This window comes from Zootoca vivipara, chromosome 4, assembly GCF_965207765.1.
Source record: "Zootoca vivipara chromosome 4, rZooViv2.hap1.1, whole genome shotgun sequence".
NCBI lineage: Eukaryota > Metazoa > Chordata > Lepidosauria > Squamata > Lacertidae > Zootoca > Zootoca vivipara.
In genome coordinates this window covers 63,275,869-63,288,059 of record NC_142587.1, presented here as the reverse complement: position 1 = coordinate 63,288,059, position 12,191 = coordinate 63,275,869, and the positions used below count along the sequence as shown (strand labels likewise).

The 12,191-nt window shown below is 42.0% G+C and overlaps 1 protein-coding gene across 1 annotated transcript in view; it reads left to right on the top strand.

Annotated features, from left to right (window-relative positions):
• Positions 1–12,191, top strand: part of IGSF3 (immunoglobulin superfamily member 3) — a 110,239-nt gene that overhangs the window by 57,454 nt on the left and 40,594 nt on the right. The window contains exon 4 of the mRNA XM_035116544.3: positions 8,168–8,578. Coding sequence (XP_034972435.2) covers positions 8,168–8,578 — 411 coding nt within the window. The remainder of the gene's footprint in view (positions 1–8,167; positions 8,579–12,191) is intronic.

Below are 12,191 nucleotides of genomic sequence, written 5' to 3'. Positions count from 1 at the left end.
GCATAATCTCCTGGGTGTGGCACATTTAACTATATGTCCAGTACATTACACAAGAAACTAGGCCATAGATCATTAGCAAGGTACTTTTATCATGTAACTGTTCCTTTCAGCATTAACTAATGAACTGTGAGGATTCTCCCCCACCCCACCCCACATTTCCTAGCTGAGAGACTTCTATTTGTATATCAAGGTAGGCACTGGAAAAAGCTAGAATTCAAGCTACATGTATTTATTTTCTCATTAAACATGCTTAGCTGGAGCCCTTGGGCTCTTGGCAAGTTGCCAGTGTGATTCGTGAGTGTCCACATCAGAGATAATCATCTTAACTCCAGAGGAGGTGTTGCCAGTTTATGATCCAGTCTAGGCCCACGTATGTCATTCGTGGCTACCACTGAGATAGCAAACATTAGCTATAAATTTATCTTTTAATCTTTTATCCAAGAAGGCCTGATAGCTATCTCAAAATATGTGCTGTCCATTGTATATATACCAGTCTTTGCAATCCTGGTACATTCCAGATGTTTTGGGCTACAACTCCCATGGATTTTCTGTCTGCCACTGAGCCATAGCTGCCAAGTATCCCGTTTCCGCCGGGAAAACCCCTTTTTTCCTACCGTTTCCCGGCGGTCTCCCGTTTAGTTTTTAATCCCGATATTCTCCCTTAAATTGGCTTCTGCCGCCGCTTTGCCCTTCTATGGGCACCAGAAAATGGCGGCGCCTGTGCCGGAAGTCGCTACCGCGCATGACCGGAAACGCGTAAAAGTGACTTCCGGTGGCGCTTTGCCCTTCTATGGGCATCAGAAAATGGCGGCGCCGGAAGTCGCTTTTACGTGTTTCCGGTCATGCGTGGAAGCGACTTCCGGCGCTGGCGCCACCATTTTCTGGTGCCCATAGAAGGGCAAAGCGCCACCGGAAGTTGCGTTCACGCAACTTCCGGTGTGCGCACGCTGCCGATCCCGGATCTTTTCGTCCAGGACTTGGCAGGTATGCTGATGGGAGTTGTAGTCCAAAACATCTGGAAAGAGCCAGGTTGGCAAAGGCAGGTACGCACACAAACATGCCCAGCTTCAAAAGATATAGTGCCCAAGATCTTGCTCCTTTAGTGGGAGCATGCCAAACACATATTTGTATTCACCATAAACAGTGCTGTGAAAAAGTTCCAAATCTTGTTACAAAGATGATTATTTATTGCTGGTGGTATTGATGCCAAGCTAACTGCCCTCTTTCTTGGTGTTGCTTCCTGTTTGTTTGTAGCCTCGGTTTCCCAGTGGAGCAGTTGCGTTATAGCTTCTAAGTAAGCTGTGTTTATTCATAGAAAGTGATTCCCCTGTGCCTTATACAGGTTCGCAGAAAGCAGAGGTTTGCTGCGTGAATCCCGCAAAGTCCAGCCAGTCTTGCAACAGATGCTGATCCATAGTCCCTTCTTATTGTGTTCATACTGTTTCCCCAAGCTTCCACCAACAAGGGTCTTATGCAGATTAGGGCCTGCTTCAAGCATCTGCTGTATTCTGGTGCCATAATGTTTTTTAGCAGCATCAGATTATAATGCACTCTTGTAAATGCTGGATATGGTTGATTTAATTGTGTTAAATGAGCATGTGGATCAGGTATAGTGCATGACTAACGGATTGTAACATCACGGGAGGAGTAACTCCTTCCAAGGCCTTGAGTCAGAAAGCTGACCTAATTTCCTGTCTGAAAAGAAAGGTTCAGTCAATTGCCCATCCCCCTTTTCCTCAGCCATTTGACCACATCCAGATGCATTTCTTTAAATCTAATCATTTGACACAATCATTAAAGCACAAACAAGGATGCTATTGTGATCAGACGGCTTTATCAGCAGTACTGCTGTACAGGAGCAGCCAATTAATTTTTATCCCCTTCTGGAAATCTAATAAACTACAAAGTATTCTGCTGTAGCAGGACAGTAGAAATTTATAACAAACTGCAAAGTTTACTTCTGTTTGGGGAAAAAAAAGAAACTCTGTAAACATAAAAGAGTAGAGTTCTTGGGCTGCTGTTTTTTTAAAGAGCTAAAACAGTTGCTAATAAGTGAAAGATGCACTATCTTGCTCTTAAATGTGCCAGTTAAATGTTTGTGCTACAAAAGAATCTGTGTAGTAAGTTTAGGTTCAATAACTTGAGGCAAAGATGATCATAGTGTTTGCATTAAATAGTTACAACAATAAATTGTTTTCTTAAAAACAAAACAAATTTGTATTAGTTTTTAAACAAATACAGTACAAATATGATAACCATTAAACACTTATCCAGCAGTACATCTAATGCTGTTTGTTTTACCCATTTCCTCTAGAGATACACATTCAACATTCAACAACAATTTATTTGTACCTTGCCCATCTGACTAACTGAGAGCTTCTTCTGCTAGTCAGGCTCCACCCCGTCAGAACATTCTCCAGGGATAATTTCTTTCTTTTCTTTTCTTTTTTTAAAAAAACATCCCAATGTTTCTTGTTAGGAAATGTCTCTAAACTACTCCCACTACGTCTTTTATCCTCAGCAAAACTTAGCAGACACCAACAGCCAACTATAAACTAAATTCTGTAGAGGAGAGGTTACTAGCAATATTCCACTTGATCTGTGGCCAATACACGACTTACTGTGCCCTCCTCAATTCTTAGACGATCTTCATGAACTTTTCTGAGCATTTCATGCCAGAGGGTCCTTGGAATCATCACCTTGCTGCCTTTGAAAAGCTGCCCTTCTTTTACTGACAGGTCATGCCTGCAGTTCCAAAAGTCCCATAGGCTTTATCACAGCTGCTGCTGTCCTCTGGGCAACCTTCAAACTATACATTCTTTCAGGAGCCTATCTTCATTCTCAATCTCTGCTTTAATAGTGTAATTTATAGATTTACCTTTGTGTATTTATAAATAAATGTGTGTGCGCGCGCACACACACACACACACACACACACACACACACTATATGCTTCCTCATAGAGCACTGGAAAATGTGGCTTTATTGACGGCCCAAAAGAATGTATATTAGGGATATAAGGCTGCAATACTATACACACTTTGCTAGAGCAAGTCCCATTGAATTCAGTGGGGCTTACTTCTGAGTAGCCAAGTAGAGGATTGTACTGCATTTCTCCTGTATAGGACTATAGTTTTTTCATGTTTCCTGAGGAGAAGCCACAACAGTAAACATTCCTGTTGAAAAGGTTAATCTCCAATTGGAAAACTTGTCAGCAAATGATACACAGCAAAATTACAGGATTACCAATGTTTTTTTTAAAAAAAAAAATCACTGGGGGGATTAAAAACAAGTTAAAGCAACTTATACTAATTATTTCTCCCCCTCCCTCAGCCCCCACACACTTACGTCTCTCTGACTCTCTTTAGACATTTAAAGGATGCTTTAATCTCTGGTATAAAAAGTGCATTAGTCATCTATATGTTGAAAGAATTCATAGGTGTATTTTATTGCAACTAAAAGCAGAATGAACTTCCATATCATTTATAATTCACCGGAGCACAAAGAAATGTAAGGTTAATGAGAATATGTGTTAATTACCTTTAACAAGTTGCACTTTCCTAATGTGTAGTGACTCTAGGAAATTCCTTTAATCGTTTTTTTAAGGTGGAAACATCATTACTTCTTTAGCTCTTGCTTCTCCTGTGTATGCATATGCATGCAAGGTATCCTTTCTGAATGGTCTCTTCCTGCACCATGAGTACTACGTAACACTGATTTTCATGTGGCCTGTCTGGGATGATATTCCACTGGGCTCTTATTTGGTGTTTCTCTTGTTTTGTTTGCATGAATGAATGTGTGCTTCTCACTAATTTATCTCATTCCTCCCCCCCTCTCACCGCTCTTCTGCAACTCAGCCATGATTGGCAGAGAGGGGGGCAATGCAGAGAGGCAAGGTAACCATCACTTCCCCCCCTTATGGTTTGATTTCTCATCAGCCAAATTCTGGTGCAACAGTAAGCCATGACCCAGGGGGTTCTCAATATCTGTCCAAGCGCCCATATAGTAAAAGGTAAAGGACCCCTAACAGTTAAGTCCAGTCACAAACGTCTCTGGAGTTGCGGCGCTCATCTCGCTTTACTGGCCGAGGGAGCTGGCGTTTGTCTGCAGACAGTTTTTCTGGGTCATGTGGCCAGCATGACTAAGCCGCTTCTGGCGAAACCAGAGCAGCATACGGAAACGCTGTTTACCTTCCCGCCAGAGTGGTACCTATTTATCTACTTGCACTTTGACGTGCTTTCGAACTGCCAAGTTGGCAGGAGCTGGGACTGAGCAACGGGAGCTCACCCCGTCGTGGGGATTCGAACCACCAACCTTCCGATCAGCAAGCCCTAGGCTCAGTGGTAACCAAAGTGCCGATGGCGAAAATTTCCTGAGGTCCACCAACTGCAAAATGTTTATAAAGGGGAATAGAGGTTGAAGTTAGCATACTCAGCTGGCAATTATTGACATTTTCTTCGATGTCTAATATTTATTTCAAAATTGCTAGATTCTTTTGTAATTTCCCTCTGGCAGGGAGTCCAGCTTTCTTAATGCTAAGTATAAACATTGGCTCTTGGAGGTATTGTGACTTAAGCCTCATTTGGGGCAGAATTTGCTGCTCTGTTGGGGGGGGGTGCCTATTTATTTTAATTCCCCCCCACACACATGCCTCTCAAAGTACTTTTGTTCCTCCTTCTATTCTTTCCTCTCCTTTCACACTTAACTTACATTCTATTCCTGTCTTTTATCCTTTCTCTGTGCTCCTTTTAGATTCACTCCACTTCCTTGTATAACAGCTTCCCTTTTTATCCTCTTCCTCTATATTCCCAATTCTTTTTAATCATTATCAATATTTGGACTGCATTTTCTCCATGCAAATGCAGAAATATATATACCATGGCATAATTTTATTTATCTGGCTCTAAAATGAGGCTAATAATTCACATACTGTATTTTCAGAGTGCACACAGGTTTTCTTTCCTGGGTGCTACTTTTTAAAGAGATTTTTCTAAGGAAAATAAAAGTGGTTAGCTGTATTCAAAAAAAGGCCATTTCTTTCATTTGTGTTAATTCCTTCTTGCAGTTTTACTGTTTTAGTTTAATATATTTGCTTAATTACAATCTTTTCTACCTTGACTCCACCTAGTGGTAACCTCAAGCGTTGCAAAAGCTGTCAAACATTCTTAATGTGGACTCGGGTCTTTAATAGAACAGCATGGCCCGTCTCCCTCCCCTTGTCTTGTCTCCACAAAAGTACTAATCCTCCTTTCGCCTAATCAGACTGAAAATAGCAGCAGCATCTGTATTTTCAGCTTTCCTTAATATCTCAAGTGTTAAAGTGCTGTCTGGTTTAGCTCTTTTGAAGCTCCTGGTTAAAGGGGGCTTCCAATCTGCTCTGCTCTCCCTTTCCCATCAAAAGCTTGCGTGCTGCCCATGTTCCACCTTCTCTGGTGGCTTAATAAAGTGGGGACATCTTCCACTGAAAACCCATTCAAATGAATGAGAGCTGTGCAAAAAGATTCCTCAGCTCAGCCAGTCTCATTCACTTCAGAGGGGTTTGTGTCATGTTCATTAAAAAAAATTCAACATTTTACATATCGCTTAACACTGTAGCTTCTGAGGCTATGAAATAAATACATAAGGGAAAAAATCATTTAACAATAACCACAGAATCAGAAAATCATACTTTAAAAGTTCAGCAAGGCTGTATGATCTCAGCCTTGAGGGTGTTCTACAGAATTGGGCCACACAATACTGTGTTCTGGATGTGAAAGGTCCTTTGTTGGTCATATGATTTATCAGCTGGTTAAAGGTTTTTCAGTTTATTTCATTGAAACCAGATGACCTCCCTTTTCCCCCTCCCTCTATGCCTAATGTACCTCCTGTATGTAGCTTTTGACCCATTTATACACTAACCAGGTGATCACTATTTAGTAGACAACTTGTTGGACTAGATCTGAGCCTTCCGTAAATACCATCAAATATAGATATGTATGAGTGAGACCCGAAACCAAAATTTTGCAGTGTCTTCAATCCTAATGGGAATTTTCCTGTTTAGGCTTCTGATCTGCCATTCTTTTTAAGCTGGTCACCCCATTCTCACTGGTTTTCCATTTATCTTTGATCCACAACCATTCTCGCTGGGCTGGGGTTTTTTTTGCCCGGGGACAGGTTCCCCTTAAGTTCATTCTTATTTTTTGAATGTCTTTCTGTAAATGCCATGGTTTCCCCAAAGCATGTCTTGGTAGCTCCATTTTTGGTGGAATCCTGCTTGTTTACTTATTTTATCCAAACTTGTTGGTACTTAGAATCAGAGTTTGCTGTTAGACGTAACAATACTTGGTTTCTGTGCAGTTTAAGACTCACCAGGAATCTAGGAACCTATTCACAAGTTCCAGTAGAAAGTTTCTGCATATAGGTTATCTTCACAAAGGCGAAGCAAAGGGTTGTGTTCAAAGCAGTTCTGTATTCCAGGATGGAAGTGTCTCGTGGGTTATGGAAAGCCACATGTTGTTCAGTTTTACTGTCCTTTTAATGTATCAGTCGAGAGATCAGTGAAGTAACGCCATATGCTGCTGTACAGATTTTGCATCCGACTTAATTGATTTATTTATTTTCTTTAAGTTCGAAGCGAGTGTCATGGCTGCAGGGCAGAAGAGATCTAATCTGCTTTTGAAATTATTCATAGTTGGCTTTAAATATTATGTGAGAATTATGGGTAAAATATTGAGTTGCAGCCTGATGAATTTATTAATAACCCGGATAGGGGAAATGGGTGCACATGACATATCCTGCAAAGTGTAAGGAGAAAAGAAAACCCAAATACATTATATTCTGTTTGAAAATATAAATATATTTTTGCACACCAGAATTAGTCCCCAAGCAGCATATTGCTAGTGTTTGCTGTTCAGTTACAAAATTAAAAGATACTCTAATGTTCCACTGACTCAAGGTGGATTTTGAATGTGTAAAAAAGTATCCCCATGGCCTAAGCTTTCTGTGACCACAGTTTACTTCATAAGATGCATGAAGTGTAATCCTCAGTTGCCACTCAGGTCTTCCAGCAAGAGGAGTGTTTGCTGATCAACAAGGAAATAGTGATGGCCTCAAAATCCCTGCATGCAAGACACAGCATCTGGAGGGTGCTTGCATATCTTGTACAGCCAATCCCATAAATTGCAGGAATATGTACTTGATTTTGTAATTTGCTCTCTTTGCAGTAGATAATTCCCCTGTGAGCGCAGCATCTTAATTTTGCTCACAGGCATTGTTAAATAATGAAAGGACATAAGCAAAAAGGAGAGAGATTTGATCTCGTGGCTTTTTTGGAGAAAGATGAAAGAAAGGAAACCTAGCTAAGGTAGTATAAATGTTAAAAAGAAAATTCTGGAAAGAGTTCCTTTTGAAGGTTTGAGAACATAATTGGAATTTTAAAAATTACAGTTAAGTTTCATAAAATCATAAAATAAATCTCGTAAGAGTAAGTGGGCTCTCTTAAGTTCTGCAGTAGCAATGAGGTGCTGTGTGCGCACACTGGTTTAGTATATTGAATCATATGCCAGTGGAGATATGCAGACAGTGTTCTGTATTTGCTAACAGCTTTGGAGAAGCAGACTTGAGGATTAAATGTGGCTTGATATAAGATTGCCTCAGACAAGCTTTCCATCATATCCAATAATGCCAACTCTGGTATTCAGAGCCTCAGGAAGAGAATATCAGAGCCTCCTGGATCAAGTCTGGATCCAGGCCTGTATTCTGTTCTCACAGTAGCCAACCAGATGTCCATGGAAAATCTACAAGGAGAACCTTTCCTGTCGCTGCCACAGATGCTTGTAATTGGAGATGTTGGGTATTGAACCCAGGACTTCCCCAGGGATGGGGAACCTCTCACTGTTCAGATGTTGTTTGGCTGCAATTGCCATCGTCCATGGCTGGAAGTGATGGAAGTTGGAATCCCACAACATCTGAATGATCATGGATTCCACCTCCCCGATCTGAGGTGATAACGGACTCTCCTATTTGAGCTACAGTCCCACTGAGGGCTTTCCCTTTAGAGTTCTAAAGGTGAAAATATCTTCATATTGCTTTGTAAAGCCTTAACTTTTATTTGCTGCACATAATCCTCTATAAGACCCATTAAGCACCAAATGTTAACTTTTGTCCTTTCTCTGTCTCTCTACTGCAGTTATCCCTGACTCCCTGAGAGTGACCTCAGAAGCCCAGACCCTAAACAAAGTGCAACATGATTCTCTGGAGCTAAAGTGTGATGTATCCAAGAGTACCGTGCAGCACAGCCATATTTCTATCGCCTGGTATCGACGGAAAGCAGATGAGCCTGCCGTCGAGGTGATCTCCCTCAGCCGGGATTTCGTATTGCATGCGGGAAGTGATTACACCCAACGGCACGCCAGTGGAGATATCCGCCTGGATAAAGTAGGGGAGACTCAGTCCAAGCTTACAATCTACAACCTGCAGTCTTCTGATGAAGGCGAGTTTTACTGCGAGGCAGCCGAGTGGATTCAGGACCCTGACGGCACTTGGTACGCAATGACCCGCAAGCGCTCGGAGGGCACCATGGTCTATGTGGAAGGAACTGGTTAGTGTGCCAAGCTTCTTTTTTGTTACCTCTCTCATAGACTGTAATATTCTTCGTGTTTTTGCGGCAGTGTTGGGAAGGAGGGAAGTGGAAGGAGAGGATGCTCTAATCATTGTGTCTTAGAGTAGTCCAGTTCACATGCAATACTGAACTGTGATCTAGTATTGTGTGGATGAGTAAAACATCCGGCTCCCACATCATCACCTTCTTTACAGTTGGAAGGGGGATTTCTTCTGAGAATTTTGATTTCAAAGGGTTTTGGTTTAGCATTACCTATGTGCTAGGTGTTGTGGTTTATAACAAAACACCTGCTAAACTACACAGTTTTATAACTCAACGGTTTGAAGTTGGCTTATTGTGAAATGGATCTGTTGGTTTTAAACCAAGATCCTTGGTTTTTTGAAATTGAAACTTAACTCTGCATACCTCTTCCTGGCTGTGCTCGACGAGGAAAGGGGAGGTGGGGATGCAGCAGCCTGGTCCTTCACTCTACCTTGGAGGGAGGCCCATCCATGTATCACTAAACCTGCCTCTCCTGGTCTTCGGTCCAGAGTTATTGCAACCCCCATCATCCCCAGCAGGTCAGGGATGATGGGAGTTCTAGTCCAAAACAGCTGAGGATACAAGTTTAGGGAAGGCTGCACTAAGCCATGACTCAGCATTAATGTTTGAATGGATGTTGGGGCTGGAGTCAGGTGTAGGTCAGCAACAAAAGCAATATTCACCTGAGGCCAGTGAAGTTAATTCTTTATTCGAGGAAGCAAACCACAGCTCCAGCCTAGTGGTCTCAGCAACTCTTTCTAGGAGGTCTTGCTCCTATGAAGGAGTTGTGACGACTGAAGGTCTCCACCTTCCCAGGAGACCAATAGGACTTCTCCTCTCCAGGGTCTTTCCCACACAGTTTCAGGCCGCGTCTTCACACAACCACCTGCTGCTTTGCTCTGGGAGAGGGGAGGTGGTTGCAGCAGGAGCAGGAGACTCCCTGGCTTCTTCAGCATCTTGCCTCTCCTGGCTCCACTCCTCTCCAGCCCCTACTTCTGCCACAGAGTCTAAAAACTGTGCTCTTCCTCAGCCTCTTCCTGTTCACTAAACCATGCCTTCTGCTTCCGACACTTCCTCCTCCCAGTTTGCTCCATCTCCCTATGATCACCAGTCTGCTCCCTCTGACCACTCATCTTCATCCCACCACCAATCCCTCGGCTCTGAGCCTTCTTCCCCTGGGGTTTCCCTAGAGGGTTCTCTGGCTGGTGGCTCCTACCACTGCTCTACAGCCAGCCAGTCCATGACAATGAAGCTAGTGAACACAGTTTTGTGGTAAAGACTCATTTACAAGGAAATGTGTGATAGTCTGGGACTGCCTAGCAAATGACTTAAATTCCTGGATGTCATTATCTGCCAACAGATACTGAGAGCATTTGATTATTGGCTGAATAATTTCTCCAGGAAATGTGAGTGGAGCCCTGAAGCCATAATCATTCATTTTTATTTTTAAACTGGTGGTGCATGAGTAAGCTAAAGCTTTCGCACACCAAAATCTCTCTTTCTCTCCATTGACCATTTTCTGAGCCATAATTGGTTTGAGTTTGCTAAGTTAGGCCATCTGGGGTGAGTTTACACAAGCACTTTTATTGGACAATACCTTCACATGACTTTTCTCTCCCTCCTTTCATACAAAGATATTTGAGGAGCTGTATGAGGAGTCAGTCTGTTTTTATTAGTGAAAGAGAAGAGAAACAGTGGGATAAGAGCCATCCCATCTGCTGTTGGTCCTCTAATCATAATTGCTCATATACAATAGCATGACCCTAAGCATATTTTCCTTGAGTTAATAACATCCACTTGATTACCGCTATTTAGCCACCAGGGTTGTGGGTACATCACACTAGTTAAAAGGCACTGGAGGAGTAACTAACACACACTAAGTGATATTTCAGCATGGTGGTGTTATGGCTCTTATTTCTTAGATCAGAAGTACTGTTTTGGCAGTCCCAGTCCCTACAGATTTGCTTTCTTCTCCCTTTCGCTTGTCTCATTTTTCTTCCTTCCTTTAATTCATCTTATTTCATTTACCTTTTCATTCTGTATCTGGCCTGTTAGTCTCTTCTCGTTAACTCAGAACTCAGGCTCCTTTCTGATACTGCTTTTGAAAAAGATTTTGGAATGAGACATTCAACTTGAACGTTATTGTTGTTCCTCCCTCTGGTTGGAAGGAGCTACCAAGGAGTGTTGCTGTCAGTAAGGAAGACGTGGCACTACATTTTCGATGTATCAAAAGGGCCTGCTCAATTAACAATACATTGGACGGACATGCCCTAGATATTTCAGGTGTTAGTAACTCTAATGTCTGCTTTTGAAAGTGTATTTGAAAAGATCACAAGGAAAATGAAACGGTTGAACAGCCCACATGTATTTTAGAGCAGACATATTCTGATTGCATCATTGCAAAATAAAGGTATGTTGGCAGTCACCTGGAGTTTTTGCGGGGAACTTCAGTTGCTGTTTGAGAAGCAAATTTGGATCTTGGGGGGGGAAAGTGTAGTGAAAATAAGTGGTTTGGCAGTGTACAACTCTGATTTTCATTCTACTTGTCCACTCAAGAGTAAACCCCATTTGGTTTAGTGCAAATTTCTTCCAGGTAACTAAGACTTCAGGTTTCAAGTATGAATGTGTTCTTGAATGGGTGGAATAATATTTTCCTGAAAGGCGGAACCAAGATTTCCAACAATTGTAAAGTGTACCTTTTTGCGTTAACAGCCTTCATTAACCTAGTCCCCTCCAACTGATTTGGACTACAGCAGGCATCCCCAAACTGCAGCCCTCCAGATGTTTTGGCCTACAACTCCCATGATCCCTAGCTAACAGGACCAGTGGTCGGGGAAGATAGGAATTGTAGTCCAAAACATCTGGAGGGGCGAAGTTTGGGGATGCCTGGACTACAGTTACCATCATCCCTGTGCATTGGCCAACTTGGCTGGGACTGATTGGAGTTGGAGTCTAAAACATCTGGAGGGTAGCAGGTTGAGAAATACTGCTTTAAGGTGTTTAGTACAGTCCACAGTCATTCTTGTGAGATTAAAAACAGGTAATGTTTGGAAGTGATGCATTGTATATATTGGACCACGAGCAATCCTCAGCCACTACAGCAGGTCATGGCTTTTGAGCATAGGTGGTAAGAAAGGAAATTTCCAGTAAATGAAGCATTAATTTAATGCCTTTCTGCTCAATTAATATTTGTCTATATTGAACATTTAGTACCCTGTTTTCCTTAATGCAAAATCTAGATGAGATAATTATTTTGAGGGTCTTACTAAGCAGTGTTTTACCTTTTGTTGTTGTTGTTGTCGTCCTTTGTTGTGCTCATGGTGATGTCCTTTTGCCCTATCAGTCAGTACTCGCTCTAGTTCTGGTAGGTTTTCCTGATTTATAAATAAAACTTATTTCCTGTATCTTGATACTTTCAGCGTGTGAAATCTTACTTGACATTTTACGAACCAATACCTCTTGATAAAGTGCACGACCCGTAAAAGGTCTGTTGCTAACTTGGTACACAGTTCAACATTTGAATCAAAATTTGTAAACTGAGGCACATCAAAACCATACATTTAAGGCATAT